The 18,715-nt window shown below is 35.7% G+C and overlaps 1 protein-coding gene across 1 annotated transcript; it reads left to right on the forward strand.

Moving 5' to 3' along the window:
• The first annotated feature begins 1,668 nt into the window (after nucleotides 1–1,668).
• On the forward strand, nucleotides 1,669–18,245 carry LOC118036759 (nuclear pore complex protein NUP160). The gene is made up of 27 exons (XM_035042569.2): nucleotides 1,669–2,077; nucleotides 2,170–2,311; nucleotides 2,419–2,698; nucleotides 2,790–2,850; nucleotides 3,738–3,895; nucleotides 3,985–4,070; nucleotides 5,573–5,677; nucleotides 5,765–5,856; nucleotides 6,256–6,376; nucleotides 7,194–7,376; nucleotides 7,537–7,729; nucleotides 7,992–8,563; nucleotides 10,011–10,173; nucleotides 11,563–11,840; nucleotides 11,943–12,130; nucleotides 12,666–12,742; nucleotides 12,865–13,211; nucleotides 13,388–13,456; nucleotides 13,525–13,843; nucleotides 14,050–14,178; nucleotides 14,371–14,479; nucleotides 14,581–14,652; nucleotides 14,783–14,906; nucleotides 15,375–15,482; nucleotides 15,954–16,094; nucleotides 17,106–17,279; nucleotides 17,604–18,245. The coding sequence occupies exons 1-27, from the start codon at nucleotides 1,875–1,877 to the stop codon at nucleotides 17,646–17,648; spliced, it is 4,539 nt and encodes a 1,512-aa protein (XP_034898460.1). The 5' UTR covers nucleotides 1,669–1,874; the 3' UTR covers nucleotides 17,649–18,245.
• Nucleotides 18,246–18,715: the final 470 nt, after the last annotated feature.

The raw sequence follows: 18,715 nt of genomic DNA on the forward strand, positions 1-18,715 counted from the left end.
TAATATTTATTTCATAACATGAGAATCCTATACTAAGATCATTAAATAAAAAACCAATCTCAAATACTAAACTTATTAACTAAGAAAATACCTAATTGAAAATTGAAAAACTAAAGGGAAAAAAATAATCAAAGGATTGAAAAAAAAAATGTAAATCTATAATAGAAGAAACAATAAATCACCTAGCCAAATTAGTTTTTAGTTCATGTACAATATATTTTAGTCATGTAAATTTATTAATGTGGAAAAAATTCTTACAATATGTTATTATATCAAGATTTTGATTTGTAAAATAATTTTTTTATTTAGTTATTTTTTGGAGCATTCATTTTAATTTATCTTTATTCTCAATATTACAAAATATTGATCACATATACTCGAACTCGAGGTGCCCTAATCCCTCAAACTTGATATTGGGAGTCATGGACTCAATCCTAGCCCAATTTCCTCTTGCCCCGTACTTTGAGTGCCTTGACCAAGTCTAAACTTGAATACCTTAGACTCAAACTTAAAGCATTTCAAACTTGAACCCCGAGTGTTTCAAATTTGGTACTAGCTTGAACTCCGGACCTCATATTTGACCAAACCTTAAGGACCTTAGATTTGATCTTAGCTTGAGTCGTGTACCTTCTAGCATTCCTCGTGACCTATGCTCTAAGTGCCCTGAATTTTGTCCAAACTAAGCCACTGGACTTGATCCAACTGTTTTGTGCCATGAACTTGGCCTTTGAGGTTCAGCACCCTAGACCAAGTTGTGGCTCAAACCCTGGACACCTTGATCCCTCCTAATTCAACTCTCGAGTGCCTCAAATCTTGTATTGGTTAGACCTTTAGGCACCCTATATTTCCATCATGGTTTAAACCTCTAATGTCTTTGATCTTATCCTAATTTGAACCCTTTGCACGAATCCTAGATGTCATAGGCCTATTCTCTATCTAAAACTAACACTAGCCCTAGCTTGAATCCTAAACACCATAGATCTAATGTGTGTTGGTAATACAATGTAATGTGTTTTTGCAAAAGTTTTTTTTAATAAAAAATGCATTAAATTATGTTATTTTCTTAGATATGTTTTTTTTTTAAATGTTTAACATTAACATATCAAGACCATGAAAAATACCTTAAAAGCATTAAATAACTTTGAAATGCATCAATTAATGCCTTTTCATGTAAAAAAACAATTAAAAAACACTTTAAAAAATGAGTTGAACCACATTATTAAATAAAAGTACAAATTCTAAATAACTTTACGCATCTATCCCGAACCATGATAGCTTATTTACTAACTTTTAAACCTGTCACGACTCTTAGAAAGTGTTTGTTAACAAGGTGTGATGCAAGACACCTCTCGTAAACAAAAAGCTACTAAATATGTATTTGATATTGTAATGTAAAATATTTTTTGAAAATAAATTTTACTTGAAAATGTATAATAATATTGTTATTTTTAATACAAGCACATCAAAACAATAAAAAACAATAATAAAATCATTAATTTAATTTTTTTTTAAAGTATAATGCACTTTTAAAATGTACTAAACTCCCAAATACACACAAATTGTGCTGTCATATTTTTTCGAAAACCAAAAACGATTTTATATCTTATTTTAAAATCTTTGAAAACAAAAAATAAAAACAATATCAAACCACCGCTCACGTAAGTGGAGTACCGCGCTAGCAAAAAGGAAAACGAAAAACACGAAAACAAAAGGGGGAAGCGGGGACATAAAGAAAGAAATCGTAAAACCCATCTCTCTCTAGTGCTGCACTAGGAGTCTAGTGCTAGGGTTTTAACCAGTCTTCACCATTTTTTCCGTCCTCTCAAATCAATCAATAGCAGTGACAGCTTGCTAGAAAGAAGAAGAAATAAATTATGAGTGCCAGGGGGGGGATGGAGGTTCCCATTATCGGCACTGATTCCATCAAATTCATCGACATATCTGTCCCCGACGTCGGCGACGCTGATTTATCAACCACTTCTTCTGCTACTGCTGCTTCCATTACTATTACAACTTCTCTCACTGAAGATTATGGCTCCTCCTCCATCACTGGCGATCCTCCTCTCTCTTTCATTTGGTACATTTAATTTCATTCTCTCTTTCACTTTTTTTCTTTTATGGCATTTGTTCAAACATTTGACCTGCATTAATCGGAATTGCAATTAATAGGAGGATTCATAAGTCCCAGCCTAAAACTCTCGAGTTACTTCAACTCTCTGCTACTAAAGACTTCCCCGGGACAACCGGGTTGCGAATTACCTTTCCCCATGCCCTTTGCCCTTTCGCTTATGTTTGCCAGAATCAGAGCAAGGTATTGGTGTAGTTAATTTCAGCTGCATGACATTTTTTTTGCCCCATTTTATGTCTGTCTGTTTTCCTCTATTGTTTTTTGCGGTATTGACTGTGTTGTGAATGCAGATGCCTGCTTTCTCTACTACAAATCCATACTTGCTCTATGCATTGACAATTTCGGGAGTCGCTTATCTTATCAAACTCCGAAACATTACTGCTTATTCTTCCTTGCCTGTTTTACCAAGGGATGAGGTTACCCAGTTTAGTTTGAATGATCGTGATTCCAGTAATTCCGAGCCTGCGGCAATAACTAGTGTAGCAGCCACCGCTGGATGTCTTGCAGTAGGTAGAATTGATGGATCTGTTGCTTATTTTCAACTTGGATTGCTTCACCCTAGTACCCCTGGTAACCGAATGTCACCTTTTCTTGCAAGCTTTTATGCCCTTTTATTTTATTTTGTTGCACACGTGGATGGTTCCTTAATTTTTTTTGTTAGGTTTTGTGAATGAGTTGCGGGATGATTCAGGGTTCGGTCGTTTGTGGGGTTTCATGTCAAGGTACAAACATTTCTCTCCATGAAATGTCCTTCCTCATACTATACTTGCATGTTCTAGCAATAATAGATCCTTCTTACTGTTTGGTATGGACCAAGACTCATCTCAAAGATTGAAATGCATATGCCACTTGTTCCTAGCTATAGAATAATGTATCCTTGACTCATTATTTTGAAAAAGAAGCGAGTATCTGTAGCAGGGCCTTATGTGACATCATTACCTTTACCGAGCTGTTAGTTTCAATCTTGTCATGTAATGTTGTCAAATCCCGAGAGGGTGCCTTTGCCTTTTGAATTGAGTTGATCAAAAGGAAAGGAGATGCATTTGGGGCCCAATTAGAAGATATAATTTATAAGAGCGATCCAAAGTCCATTTTTTGTTTTGATTGTAAGCTTGTTGTTAACGAGGTAGGTGCAAGGTTGGGTCTTGCCAAAGAAAAAAAAAACCATCACGAAAATACTGAAGGGTAGGTTTTCTTTCTAATACTCTCTTTGGTTGGACCATATCCGGGTTACTGGGTAGCGACATTATTAGTAAAGTGTAGCTGGTATATTGTGAGGTTGGGTTGATTGTTTTGATCAGCTTGTTATCATGCTCCATTTCCCCTGCAAAGCAAGTTTTTCTTGAATCTCTGTTAAAATTTCCTGACATTGTAAACAGATAGGAATAGTTTTTACTCCTCCATCTTGTTATCTCCATGCACTGATCATGTACGAGTTTGCATGCGTTATGCACTTGCAATTTTATTACTCAACCAAAACAATTTCTTTTCTTAATGATTCTTTTTTTTTCAACAAAAAAGGAAGAAAACAATTTTATACTTGTATTGTTGTCTTTTTTTTTTGTGTCTCGTATTTTGATAAAATATAAAACGGCTAAATCCCATGCAGGGGCAGGATGGTTGGAGCTGTGCAGGATTTGGTAATATCAGAGGTACATGGGCTAAAACTTTTGTTTGTGCTTCATTCTGATGGGATGTTACGAGTATGGAACTTGTCCTTCCGCAGCAAGATTTTAAGTCATGCATTGGGCATTCCGAATTCAGAAGGCAACTCCTATGACTTTTCCCCCTTTTGTTGGCTCTAGCATAACACCATTCACACCTTTTCATGTTTCCCTCTATATTTCTTTACTCAGGAGTGACATTTGCCAGATTGTGGGTCGGTGAAGCTAAGGAAGATGCAAGCATAACTCCATTAGCTGTCTTGTGTAGGCATAATTTGGTATTTTTCTCTAAACCGAGCATGAGACTAATAATTATATGCTTGGGTAAAGGTTGGAGTGGGTAATTTATGTGTCTCATTTTCTCTTTGTCAATGATCTTGTCAGTATCCATGGAGCAAAAGGCTATTCATTTCCCTTTTCTTTTTAAATTAGCTGTTTCCTTTACTGAAAAAAAAAAAAAACATTATTGTGGTTTGAAAAGTGTAGACACTGAAGTTTATTGCACATTTTTTTACGGGAATAAAAATAAATGAACCAAATTTCTATTCTTAGCATACTTGCTTAAACCATTTAAATTGTAACAAATTTGTGCTTTCCTCGTTCCTTTTTGAATATTATGGGTAAAAACATTTACAAAACTAAATGTTTTTCCTACCAGTGACCCACTTATTGATATGATGACCTAATGATCGAGTTCCTTGAGTGCACTTTTCCAATATATTAAATTATTAGTGAGATGAGGTGTTACAGTTGACTAAACCAAACTCTTCACAAAGATATGAAGTACAAAGATGATGTGTCATAATTGCAGGAGCTTCCTTGCTCCATTTGATGAAAACAAGGGTGATATCTAAAGTTGAACGAGCTATTGAGGCATTAGACCTATCATTAGGAAGCTTTACAAGAGAGCGTCAGGCTGCAAATTAATGTATGACACAATGATATCTGCAATACCATTTGGTTTTACTAGAAATGGACTATCCTGACCATCTTTCTTATAAGGAGTTCCATCGAGAAATGCTGAAAGAAGAGAAGAGACTGTGGATGGTTTTAATCAAACTAGAGAAGGCTTTTGATGGAGTGTTGATGGAAGTTCTTCAGTGGGTGTTAGAGAAGAAGGGAGATTCTCTACAAATTCAATAAGATACACATGAAGGATAAATAAGAACTGGTAGTACTAATGGAAGCTCCTTTATTGTTTTGCTTCGGTCTTATAAAACTTATTGAATTTAAGGTGATATCCCTTGGTGCATGCTGTTTAGTGATGACATTATTCTGATCGATGAACTAGCGTTAGGACAAGTTGAAATTTTTTGTTGTGATGAACACCCTGTAAATGAGTCCTGGGTTAAGCAGATCTTCAAATAAACATATGGTGGCAACTTTAATGACACAAGGATAGAGAAGATAGTATTAGAGTTTGAATGGGATAAAAGTGCTTTAGTGTGGCTGGCGTCTAGGATTTATCATACAAAAGAAAAGTGGCATTGAGGAGTTAACACTCATAGAATCTATGGGCTTAGTTGTGGTCAATTGGAGAAGTGTGATTGGAATGCTTAATGCTTTTGCAATTTGAAAGTGCCTAATGAGTTATGAGTCAATTTCATCACTAATGTCTCTATGTTGAATTGTGGTATTGTGTTGTGTGTTATTTTAACTTCCCCGGAACAAAAGTAATATTAGTATCATCTAGTGACAGATTGCGAAGTTGTTTGTTTGTTTACTTTTTGTTTAATCAATTGTGGTAACGCTGATTATTTGTCGGGTCAAACTACAAAAGGACATTAGGAGGGAGATGATTCATGTCTATCGCCTTCACTGTACTTTGGGGGACAAGACTGTTTTGTCAGTAGAGTCTTCAATGCAAGATATTTCTCTTGAGGAGGTAAACAATATTTTCCCGGATCATTGTTTGTCTACTGTTGTTTTCTTAGGTAAGATTTATTTATTGCTATTTGCTTGATTTTATCAGGGGGAATGCATCGATGTCAAACTCACTTCAGACAAGATATGGATATTAAAAGAAAACGGATTGCTATCTCATAAATTGTTTCATATTGATACGTAAGTTTAGTTCACATTTTAGAGTTTGGCATTAATGTGTTCATTTAGAACCCAGAAGTTGTTTTTTAAAACTCATCTGTTAAGAGTCCCTGCCAGTTATTTTTCATTTCCCTTTTCCTTTATAGCACCTTTTCCGTTCTCTTTTTGAAGTTGGTCTGGCTATTTAAAGTTCTTGATTGTAATGATTGAATCAAGTTATTTAACCTGTTTTTTTTATTCCAAGGGTCATACTTTATTTACATGATTCTTGCAATTATAGCATGAGCTCTTGTTGTGTTTGTTTTTTTTGTAAATGCCTGATTAATACATTGATCCAGCTATCCAAACCCCATGTATGTGGCACTGAACTCATGTCTTCTAGAATCTTATTGAAGCTTAGCTTTCTCAACTTATTGTCAGGGAAGATGCCCGCTGCTATACTTTGCAGGAAGAATTTGTTGCTGAGCAGCTATTTCAAAGTTCCGAACTTTCTTCAGATGATCTTCTTTGGATTACATATTCATTATTTTCATCTATGAAGGTGTTGTTACCTTGCCATTTAGCATGCCTTTTGAATTTTAGACTAATGTGATGAATTTGTACTGCTGAAGTCATTACTATCTCCAAAATCTCAATCCCCAAGTCCCACTTCAATTGGAATAAAACTAGGTAGCCCTTTGATGGAGTTGTTCTTTTTTTTTGTCCCATTGCTGTATTTAGTCTTATCTGCTCCTTGCTTCCCATGGCTTTCCTGGCTTGACATACCAGGATTGAAATGCTACCTAGTAGCTCCCTCTACAAGAACACCCATACACACAAAAGGGAAAGAGTTCTAATGCGTTGATGGGTCCTATTTGAGTGTCTGTTGTAGTTTCCCCCCATTACAAACAATACAACATTCCATTCTTAGTTTTTGTGTACAGTTTCCATATCGATGATAAAAAAATGCCAGAAATTATAATCAAATGCATGATCAAGTTTAAACTGACTGCTGATGAGATTGGAATATGAATATTGCTCTATTTGTCCTCGTGGTTTCAAGTAGGTGGATGCCCAACGTCTATCCCCCCTTCTGTGGCTCTGGGGGCTGTCAAAAGCTCAAGAGAGACAGAACAGAGTTATATGGTCATGTAAAAAGGCACTGGATGTATAGGAACACCATTTTTATTTGAGCTTGCATTTGTATCTAATGCAATATTTTGTCTAGCTTTAGCTCAGTGCCATATTCACTTCCATGCAGTAGCTGAGCTTCAAATTCTTCTTCTTGTTTTTTCCCATTTCATCTGTTTTTCTGTGTGATATATGGTATACACATGAAAGATATGTTGCTTACATTTGCTCAATTTAAATTTTTACAGGAAAACATTGTACCGTTTGTATCTTCTATCTTTATACGTAGATTGCTTCTCCCTGGTGTTCATCACAATGACGTGCTTCGTTCAACTTTGCTGGATTACCACAGGCACTGGACTGATTTGGAATTCCAGTCCTTAACTGTTGATGGGATCAAAAAGGAAGTTCGATCAGTGATTGAAAATCAGGCACTTCTTCAATTCTTCCCTTAATCACAGATTCAATTATTTCCAAACTTTGTCTGTGTGTGTCTGTGTATGTTATTACTTAACCTTTTTCTTTGCACACAGAGAATAGAAGGGAGTTCAAAGACTGTAACAGACTGATATTTCATGTACTCTTTTGCAGGGTGTCAGTGAAAGTCCAATGTCAGTATTTTGCCACTGGAAAAATTTCTGCACCCGCTATTTCCATTACTGGTGCAAGAACAATTCACCATGTGGTTTGTTAGTTCAGTCCTCTGCAGGTGCTGTTTGTTTAGTCAGAAAGAATTCAGTGTCTCTATTTCGTGATTTGGAAAACATCGAGATGATCATCGATGGTACGTTTGACTCTCTTAGGTGATGTGCCATTAAATATATGTCTCATGTGTTCATATTTATGTTGGATGGAGTGGTATAGAAGGATTTAAAGTATCTCAATATAGAGGTAGAATTGGTATATATGATCTCATGGGATGGTGAAAAAGGTTCTATACAACCAACCTCAACTTGTTTGGGTTTGAGGCTTGGTTGTTGCATTTTTTCATATTTATGTTCCTTTTACTGTTTCTAACCTGTATGTTCTCTTTCTTACTCGGCTAGGTTCTTCTGATGAACTTGTTGATCTTGCAAGCTTCGGATTGGATTTATCCAATGACGAGTCTGAACGTGGGATTCTATTAGAAGTTCTGAGATGCATTATTAGTATGAGCCAACACCTTGGGAAACCAGCATCTGCTGTATTTTATGAATCACTCATTAGCACACCCATTGTTTCATCAGAGGAAATTGTTCCACGCTTGCTGAAGATTCTGGAAACTGGATACAGTTCATCAGTATCATCAGATCACATATCAGATCTTGGAGGTGATTTTGCTTGGGAAAAGGAGCTGGCAGATCACAAAAGTTTGAGGAAGTTCTCTATTGACATGCTATTATCTCTGCATACTTTATCCAAAAAAGCTACATCGTGGAGCAAAGTTTTGAATGTCATTGAAAGCTATCTACAATTTCTTGTACCCCAGAGGATCATACAAAAATTAAATGCTGAAATGTCATTTGATATCAACACTTCTATTTTGGTCCAGGCTACTTCTCAAATTGCTAAGTTTATCTTTGAGTCTGCATTGGACGTTCTTCTGTTTGTAAGCTATCTTCTGAAAATCAGTGGACAGGTCAGTTTTTTTTCTCCCTTGCCTTTTAGTTTTTATTTTAAATGAAATTCTCTTATCCATTCAAGTGACTACCATATATCTTCAGCCTGCTTTTGTTTATTAAACGACTTTCAGCTTTTACTATACTGGCCAGAGTTACAACAATGCACCTATGCTTTGTACCTATACACAGGATCCTAATTCATCAATCTGCTAAACGTATAATTTACCCGGCTTTCATCCTGGATTTTAGGGTTGTGGCCTCCAACATCTCCTTTCGAATTGCTGTAGGTTAAAGTAGAAGCTTAATTGTTAGCAAATAATTTAAACAAGACATCACTAGGAGAATAAGCCATCCTCTTGTGGAGACAGAAGGAAGTTCTAATCTTCTGTACTCTTTTAAACAACTTAATGCACACTACCAATAGAGAGAAAGGATATTCCACATTTCTCATGCAACTGAATGATCACTAGCAGATAAGCCATCCTCTCGTGGAGACAGAAGGAAGCTCTAATTTTCTATACTCGTTTAGACAACTTAATGCTCACTACCAATAGAGAAAAGGCTATTCCACATTTCTCATGCAACTGAATGATTACTAGGAGCATAAGCCATTCTCTTTGTGGAGACAGAAGGAAGTTCTAATCTTCTATGCTCTTTTAGACAACTTAATGCTCACTACCACTGGAGAGAAGGCTATTCCACATTTCTCATGCAACTGAATGATGCAGAAGTCATGATTACTAGCTACCTCCCTACTTTGACCCATCACCAGATATTATGGTCATGCATTATTCTATAGTTGCCTGATAATCTGCAATAGATTCTTCCTATTAATCTGTTAAGCACTGTCATCTAGGAAAAGTCTCAACTTTGAGGGCATCTCAGCTTTCTTATATTATCAACTGCAAACTTTAGAAAAAGATCTTAACTTTTGAGGCCTCAGGATTCTTACCTAACCTGGAAGACTTTATCCTCCCTGTTGACCAAAATGCCCTTTTTTATTTGGTTAATAGGTTTAAACCCAGCTATTTCTTGTCTGCAATAGATGTGGTAACTGTCAATATTTGCCTATATTTAATCAGGTTACATTATGATGTTCAAAATCATGTTATCTTAACTAGACAATGTATTGGGTTCTTGCTTCGTATTATTGTTTACTATGAAGTCATATTATAGGTATTTGCATTAGAGTAAAGTTGCAACAATTTGCATAATCATGAAGCAATATGGATGATTCTGGCATCTTATAAGTTATGCTTTCATGTTTTTTTTTTCCTTGCATGCAACCATTAATTATGTTTTTGAGATGCTGCCTAATTCTCTTATTTCTATTGTTTCTTCATTTTTTCTTAATAAAATTACTTATCCATCCAAAAAAAAAAAAACAAAAAAAAAAATTGCTTCTGACTTCTGCTATGCATTATTGAATTTGAATAAATGAGTTTCCTTTCATTTTGTAAGCAGATTAATATGTTGCATGATGATACATCCAGAATACAACTTGAATTCATTCCTATGATTCAAGAAATTGTTTCTGAGTGGTTGATTATCCATTTCCTCAGCACCACACCTTCTGAATCTCCTTCAATTGAAGATTTTAGTTCCCAACTCTCATCATTGCAAATTGGTAAGTCTGTTTAGAGAGATACCATCATGTATTTTCTTATCAATGAGCTGGTATTGCATTTATTGTAAGTGATAGTTTGTTCCAAACTGGAAATTATATGCTCATCAGTTGAGTTGCCATCACTTGGCAGTTTTTTTTTTCATTTTGCTTTGTTTTAAAAGGTTGGTTCTACATTGCAAATTGACTAGTCTGCTGCATTAGCTATTAAATGGATATAGCTAGCCAGGTTCTGTTCACTGGATAGCAGAGGGATACCATCCTGCATTTCCTGTTAATTGAGCTGGTCATTGCTTTTATTTTAGTGATAGTTTGTTCGAAATTGCAATCATATCTTGGGCAATCTGCTTAGTGGCTATCATTAGGCAGTTACTTTTAGTTTAAGAAATAAAAGATTTGTTAGGAAATAGAAGTTAAAAAAATGTTAATTGGAGTATGATAGATCTTCCTGCGGAAAACTTAATCATAATAGCTGGCCAATCTCACTGGATGTCCTAACAATCTCCTCTACAGCAGTAAACTATGGAGAAGCCAAAAACACCATACTATCCCAGAAATCATTGCTTGGACAAAAATTGGTAATGAAAAAAGTTCCAGTACGCCTCTTTTCAAACACCCTAAGTCAACACAAGCACAGTGAATGTCACTGCAAGTTTTGATCTCTCTGAATCCTATAGTCCATTAAAGGCATTTAGAGCAATTCCTCAGAATTTTGTGGTAACCTACTTCTACCAAGAATACATAGACAGTTCCACATGGTCCAAACAATCTAAAATAGATGACCCTAGAGGGCATCTTGAACTGTCAAATTCTTTGGAAGTTTGTGGAAACCTACTATTACTAAGAATACTAGACATTTCCACACGGTCCAAGCAATCAAACAATCTAAAATAGATTACCCTAGAGGGCATCTTGGATTGTCAAATGATATGAAACAAAGGAAAATAAGAACCATGAATGGAAAGAACAAGATGTCCTTAATAACATTTACAAGTAAATTCTGAAGGCCTTGCCAAGTCAGGATTCTGTGAATAATTTAAATAAGTTCAAACTTGTCATAGTTTTGATTGTGCCAAGTGAATGAATTATCTGAGCAGTTGAATAAAAGTTTTGCAACCATTGTCCAGCAAACTCAAGTCCTCAGTCCAAAACCAGTCAAGTGTTGACAACACAGATCCCCTATCAGCATTATCTTTAGTTTCAGGACAACCTTCCTGTGAATATTATGATCCTAACTTTTATACTGCTGCAACCTTTGTTTTCATTACATTATTGATGAATTCACACACTATGGATGCTTTTAATCTTTATTGTGATCTATTTGTCTTATTAAGATGCTGATTTGATTTTATATTAACTAAATGATCATCCTGTTTCTGTTCTGTCAATCAGATAACAAAACTGACAGAAGACCGTGGAATGAAAAACTTGGGAAATGTGATTTTACACTGGCTTTTATACTTTCACTAACGTTTCACACTTCCTCTGGAGACCCAAGCCAACCTTCTTCGCATTGTCTCCCAAATCCACAAGAGATAGTTAATTTAGTAAGAGGCTTTACAAGCTGGATTATTTGGGGCAAAACTGGGGAAGAATCTACTTCTTTCCTAAGGCGTTCATCTGAGATTGCTTTAATCCTCCTTAGGCATGGTCAATATGGTGCCGTTGAGGTTATTTATATGCATTTTCCAACAATGTATACTTATCTGTAACATTTGAGGATTGAGATCATGTAGCTGATTTTTCTTTTTTCTGTATTTTCCAACTTTAAGTATCTGCTCACAATTGTGGAGGCTAATTCACGGAGGGAGAAGGTATCTAGAAGCATTCAAGATAATGATGGTGATTGGTGCATTCTTCATCATCTTCTAGGATGCTGCCTCCTTGCTCAAGCTAGGTATGGGTTCCAGGGAGTGTTGAAAGAGAAGAAAGTTTGTGAAGCCATTCGCTGTTTTTTCAGGTACTTAATAATCCATTATGCCACTAGAATGCTGTTGATATTATATTTCCTTCCCTTGATGTGTACCTTTAGAGGTGCCTGGATTGACCTTTTCTTTTAAATGTGTGTGTGTGTGTGTGGATCTGAATTGACTCATGTTAGGAATCAAAAGCAAACGTGTTGCCTTTTAACTCTTATATTTTCACATCAGGTAGTGGTTAATCTAGTCCTTCAAAAACGTGTAGATATATAAAACATTAGGGAAATTCACAATTCATTGAACCACAGGAAATGGAAAGAAATGATATACATAAATTATTTCCTCACCTTCCCAAAAGATTATAATGCTTGCAATATTGTCCATCCACCTTTCATTTTTTTTGTATGTCATCTAATTTACACAATTCTGTATGGTGGATCTCCTGTAAAGTTTTCTTTTATGCATTTCTTCTGGCATTAATTATCTTTCTTTATTCTTGCTTGTGATGAAAAGTGCTCCAAAGTTTCCATCGCATGGATTTTGTGGTGTAATTTTTGTTTTGACCTTGATATTCAGAGCTTCATCTGGACAAGGAGCTTCCAAAGCTTTGAAAGATTTGTCTCAAGATGCAGGATTGCCGAATTTTTGTTTTGGTTAGTTTCTTTTATTTTCTTTGTAAGGGAGGATCAATGATTCTCTAGGAACAAATGAACGGATTTATGTTCTGATCAAACAATGATATTACATTTTTCATCTTTTGTAATTTTTATCCCAGATGATTGTGCCTCACCTGCTGCTTGGAAGCTTCATTACTACCAGTGGGCAATGCAGATATTCGAACAATATAACATTAGTGAAGGTGCCTGTCAGTTTGCACTTGCTGCTCTGGAACAAGTTGATGAAGCTCTTAGTCAGAAAGATGATTCATCTGGGACAGATGTTATCAATGAATCAGACACTACTATCAAAGGACGGCTTTGGGCGAACGTCTTCAAGTTTACTTTAGACCTTGATCACTTATACGATGCATATTGTGCAATACTTTCTAATCCAGATGAGGAGAACAAGTACATCTGCTTGAGGCGTTTCATAATTGTTCTCTACGAGCGTGGGGCAATGAAGGTTTTGCCAACTTGTTGATATTCCTATTATTAATTTCCTTTTCATTTCCAACATTACTTAATATGATTTTGAGGCCCTAATTTAGGAACTATGCCTTTTGCTACAGTTACAATAAGTGCCATATACCATACTTGAAACACTCATTTCAGGATTTCTATAATTTATGCAACCTGTAGGTACTTTGTAATGGTCAGTTACCCTTCGTTGGTTTAGCAGAGAAGATTGAGCAAGAGCTTGCTTGGAAGGTATGAACTTAGTCATCTGATGTTTTCTTGTAGCATTTTCAGACTGACTAATATACTGAAACTTGTAGGCAGAACGTTCTGAAATCTTGGCAAAGCCAAACCCATATAAGTTGCTTTACGCATTTGAAATGCAACGACATAATTGGAGACGGGCAGCAAGTTACATATATCAATATTCAGCTCGTTTGAGGACTGAAGTAGATCTGAAAGATCACCAGCGCATGTCACTTGTGCTGCAAGAAAGGCTAAATGGCCTCTCTGCTGCGATCAATGCACTGCATCTCATCCAATCTGAACATGCTTGGATAAATCCTCTGTTTGGGGGAAACTCTGTTCATAACGAGAGTTATCCAAGTAAAAAGGCTAAAAAATTGGTGAAAGAACACTGTAAGAATTGCAACAGAAATTTTGTATTTTTTTTTTGTTAAGCCAATATCTGTACTGCTCCTCTGATAGGTGTACTATAGTATAATTGGCATTCTTGGAATGGCTATTTTCTTAGGAATGTTTGGGCTATCTCTTTCTTTTTTTAGTTGGAGTGCAGTTTATGCACTCCTATTTGAGGCAATTAATGTATTTTGCTTCTTTAACAGTGACTGGGAGTGATGTTCAGGCCCAAAGGCTGCAGTTTTACATCGATGTTGAGAAACTTGAAAAGGAGTTCGTTCTAACATCCGCAGAATATTTGCTTTCATTAGCAAATGTCAAATGGACATTCACTGGTACATTTTTTTTGGTGACCAAGGCCATTTTTATAGTACAATGTGTATAAGCAAGTTTGGATTCTTTAAAAATGTTGCATCTCCATCTCATTTTACAGTTGAATGAAAACTTGTGAGTTTGCTTTTCTTTTTCTGTTAGTTAATTTTCTTGTTCATTTGAGTAACTGTTTTTATTTTGCTTTTCTCTTACAGGAACAGAAAAGGCTCCATCAGATTTGGTTGATCTCTTGGTCGAGGCAAACTTATATGAAATGGCATTTACAGTTCTTTTAAAATTCTGGAATGGTTCAGGATTGAATAGGTGCTTCCTTGTGTCTCATTTGTGTAATATCATTTTATTACAACCACAAATGATTTTCTTGTCATGTTTGTGAATGTTTCTTGGCCCTTTCCTTTTCTCAGGGAATTAGAAAGAGTTTTCTCAGCTATGTCATTGAAATGCTGTCCCAATAAACTGGGCTCCTCATCTACCAGGTTGGATAATTCTCACCGTTTTTATCTTTCACTCACAATTCCTTATGAATCACTCTACCCTTTCCATCAAGTTCCATTTGAAAGTGAAATCTCTTAGATATTTTTAATGAACTTTGACAAATGATTTCAGGGTGCATGGTCTTTTGTTGACATCCTCAAAAGAAGAAATAGTTGTTCACGGTTCACCTGACATGGGTCCTACTTCTCAGAATGATCAGGGGAATGCTCAGTGGGAGACTCTTGAGCTTTATCTTGTTCGTATCTTTTGCACTTCTTTCATTTTTACCCCTTAGTTCTCAAAATGATTTCCTTTCCTATTTTGTAGTAAAGACACTGAAGTAAAGAACATTGTCATCACGTTCTTTTCTTTCTTTTTTTCTTTCCTTCTTAATCAAATAAAGACAATGAACTAACCAGGCATGTTCATGTTGAAATCTCATGGTGCATGCTATTAGTGAAAAAAAATATTTTTTCCCCTCTTTCCCTCTGGCTTCTGTGTGTGCTCATAAAAAAAATATTTCAGCTTTAATAAAAAAATGTGTCAGTGTTCTGAACAGCTTGTAAAGGATCACACGTCATCACATGGTCATAGACTTGGAGATTTTCTCTTGCAATTAATCTCTGAGCTCACATTTCATCATAACCTTGAGCAAGGTCCACGGATGTTTTCTCTATTTCCTTGTCTGATCTTGTTTTGAAGGATTACTTTCTCTTTACTGCAGGAAAAATATAGAACTTTTCATACTGGATTACCAGCAACTGTTGCTGAAACACTTCTCCGCACAGATCCTCAGATTGAATTGCCTCTGTGGCTGGTACATATGTTCAAGGTAATCCTACTGATTTCCTTTTAGATAAACAAAAGCCTTTCCACTCTCATACTTTATTTGTCAATTGTCATTCAAATATTTACCGTTTTGTTGGACAAGCTGTCCGTAATATTACTCGGTTCTCAGTTGTTAGGCTTGATTCAAGGGCTCTTAAATTACACTTTCAACCCAGCTTTTATGGATTTCCTCTAGAGGATCTAGAAAGAGACGTTTACTTTTCTATCACTGTGAATAATTGTCCTGTTGGGAACTATGTACTAAGTTAACCTTACCTAAACTTGCTTGTTTCAAAGCACTGTTATATGTTTCACCCTATTTCATTTGACCTATTGTATTTACCTATGTGGACGGATGTTTGATTTGCTACAATTTAGCCTCCTGTTGTTTCCTCATAATTTCATTGTTGTACATGAAAGTCATGCTGAGTCACCATAATCAAATCTATGTTGTTGTATTCTCTTGGTTTGACAGGAGAGTCGAAGGGACAGGACCTGGGGGATGGCTGGCCAAGTATCAAATCCTGCATCTTTGTTCAGGCTATATGTTGATTATGGTCGATTTACAGAAGCTACAAATCTGTTGCTTGAGTATACCGAATCATTTGCATCAGTGGTAAGTCGCAACCACTTCAAGAACATGCACACTAGTTCTGCTACTCTGCTTGTTCAAGGTTAATTTATTTTCAGCATCTCATGATATTTCCTTTACACTTGTGGTCAACTGGTAAAAGGTGTAAAGTGGGGTATGGTCCTTGGTTTGGTTATTAGCAAGAATCTTGACTCCTGCATGACTACATACATTATGGATATGTAAGGCGATAGGAACTAGGGGTTAGCAAATGGTTTGTTCAGTTTGGTTTTTGGTATTTATGAAAAACTGAATTGTGTGAACCCAAATATTTTGGTTTGGATTCAGTTTTTGGTTTTCAATTATTTTCAAATAAAATTTTATCATTTAAAATTTAATACTTTATCATTATTTTTTAAAATAAAAAATGAAAGTAAAAAAGGAAAAAAAAAAAAAGAATTTGGTTTTTTGGTTCTTAAACTGAATCGAATTGAAAACCCCCTTACAGAACCAAACAATTTGGTTTGGTTTTTCAGCTCAAACTAAACAGTGCACACCCCTAATAGGAACTGTAACTTTTATTAAAATGTCCCAAACTGAACCTTAGATGGCAGCTGGTCAAACTAACCTCGTTCCTGTATGTAATCAATGTTGGATATTCCAGGAGACATCAACATTTCTGAAGTTAAATTTGTTTCTTTTATATGTTATAGTGGTTGACTTGTTTATGTATCAATTCATCATTGTGATAGGCTTTGCAGGCAATGGTGGACCATGAACATCTATACTGACCCAATAACATCATTGATGTGTTTTGTTTCTCATGGTTCTATCCTCTGAGCTGCCCTAATGGTGGGCATGACCTCTAAGTGTCTGCATGGGAGGGAGTTGGCTGATACAACTTTCCCTAGATGTTTGAAAGCATCACTATTGTTTAGCTGCCATCTGTTTTTTTCCTTTCTAGACCAGGCAACATGTTCATTGTTAAAACTGTCAATTGATGGTTATCTGCTGGCTAATTTCACTTAAGATGCTAATTTTATCAACCCTGTGCAGAGACCGTCGGACTTGATTAATCGGAAAAAGCCATTTGCAGCATGGTTTCCATACACAACGATAGAGCGCCTATGGTGCCAGCTTGAGGAATTGAGTAATTTGGGTCACATGGTTGATCACTATGGGAAGCTCAAAAGTCTATTGCATGGAGCTTTGCAGAACCACCTCAAGCAGGTAACCAATATTTCTTTCTTTCTGTCTTCCCCTTTTTTCATTTTTTCTTTAAAATAAATGATTTACTTATTAGAAAAAGTCAAGGTAGCAGTAATGTGTGAAATGGTTCCAAACAAGGAAGAACTTGGCAAATGAAACCTAATACAGATAGAGAAGTACCGATAACAGAGCACTGCCTCCTATAAAAGCAACAAATGAATCTTTTGATCATTGACCATCTGAAGAAAGAGAACTCACATTTAGCAGATTTTTTTTTATTAAGATTCTGTAACCGACAGTTTTGCATGAACTGAATGGGTTTTCAATCATTTATGTTGTGTCTAGGTGAAGGTGGACTCTGAAGATGCATCATCCGCTGCTGCCTGCTAAGAAAGTTTTTCGCAACGGTTGAATTTAATGGTCTATAGAGCATAAGACACATCAGGATCTTTGAACAGATTATGAGGTGCATTTAACACTAGACAAGGATCAATTTGCTTTCGGCGTGAAATAGTTCCGACTTCTGCCAAGAAGTGGTGCTACGGCGCTGGAAGTCCAATTTTGTATGTATGCACGTAGTTGGGTTCTGATAGAATTGTTAATTGAAAGGGAAAGAAAACAAGGACTTCCCATTTGCATAGTTAGTAAAATCATGGCATGTAGATGCTGGGGTTAAAACCTAAATTTTGAGAAGGATATATGTATTTATCGGTCCTTTCATTTTTCTTGCCCACTGGCTGGATTGAGCACGGGGAAGAGATGAATGCTTGTACCTTCATGTATATACCTTTTGGCTGGCCAGTTCTTTACGGCGTTAGAGGGGATTCAGTTCGTCAGAGGCTTCGCTCTGGGGTTCTGGGAAATTATTATATTTTTTAACATGTTGAATGCTGCAACCTCGATTTTGCCGATATGTTCAGTACAATAGAATTCAATCAGGTCTTTAATTCCATGTTAATTCGGATTAGTTGCGTGAATTTTTTTGTTTTAAGGGTGTTCTGGATGTCTTTCAAGGTGTATTTTTGTTTAAAAATATATTAAAATAATGTTTTTATTTATTTATTTTTAATATTAAAATATTTAAATAATTTAAAAATATCAAATTAATTAATTTAAAGTAAAAAGGAAAGTTTTTTTTTTTTTTTTTGAAAAGTGACGGCTAATTGCAGCGCCAAACAACCTATGACAAAGGAAGAAATTAATGTTTTAGGCGTGTTGAAAGTGATGTTTCATCTAGATGCATGCCTTGTGATTTTGTTCACGTCTTGAGATTCACTTAGGTCTCATTTACTTACTGGAAAGTATTTTTTTTTTTAAGTGAATTTCCAGAAAGTATTTTTTGATATTTTTTTGATATTTAGTAGTGATTTTCTGGAAATCACTTTTTGGAAAAACAAACATAGCTAAAGGGAAAACACTTTTTGAAAATCAAATCAAATTTTTTATTGACTAAAATT

This window comes from Populus alba, chromosome 1 (genome assembly GCF_005239225.2).
Source record: "Populus alba chromosome 1, ASM523922v2, whole genome shotgun sequence".
Taxonomy (NCBI): Eukaryota; Viridiplantae; Streptophyta; class Magnoliopsida; order Malpighiales; family Salicaceae; genus Populus; species Populus alba.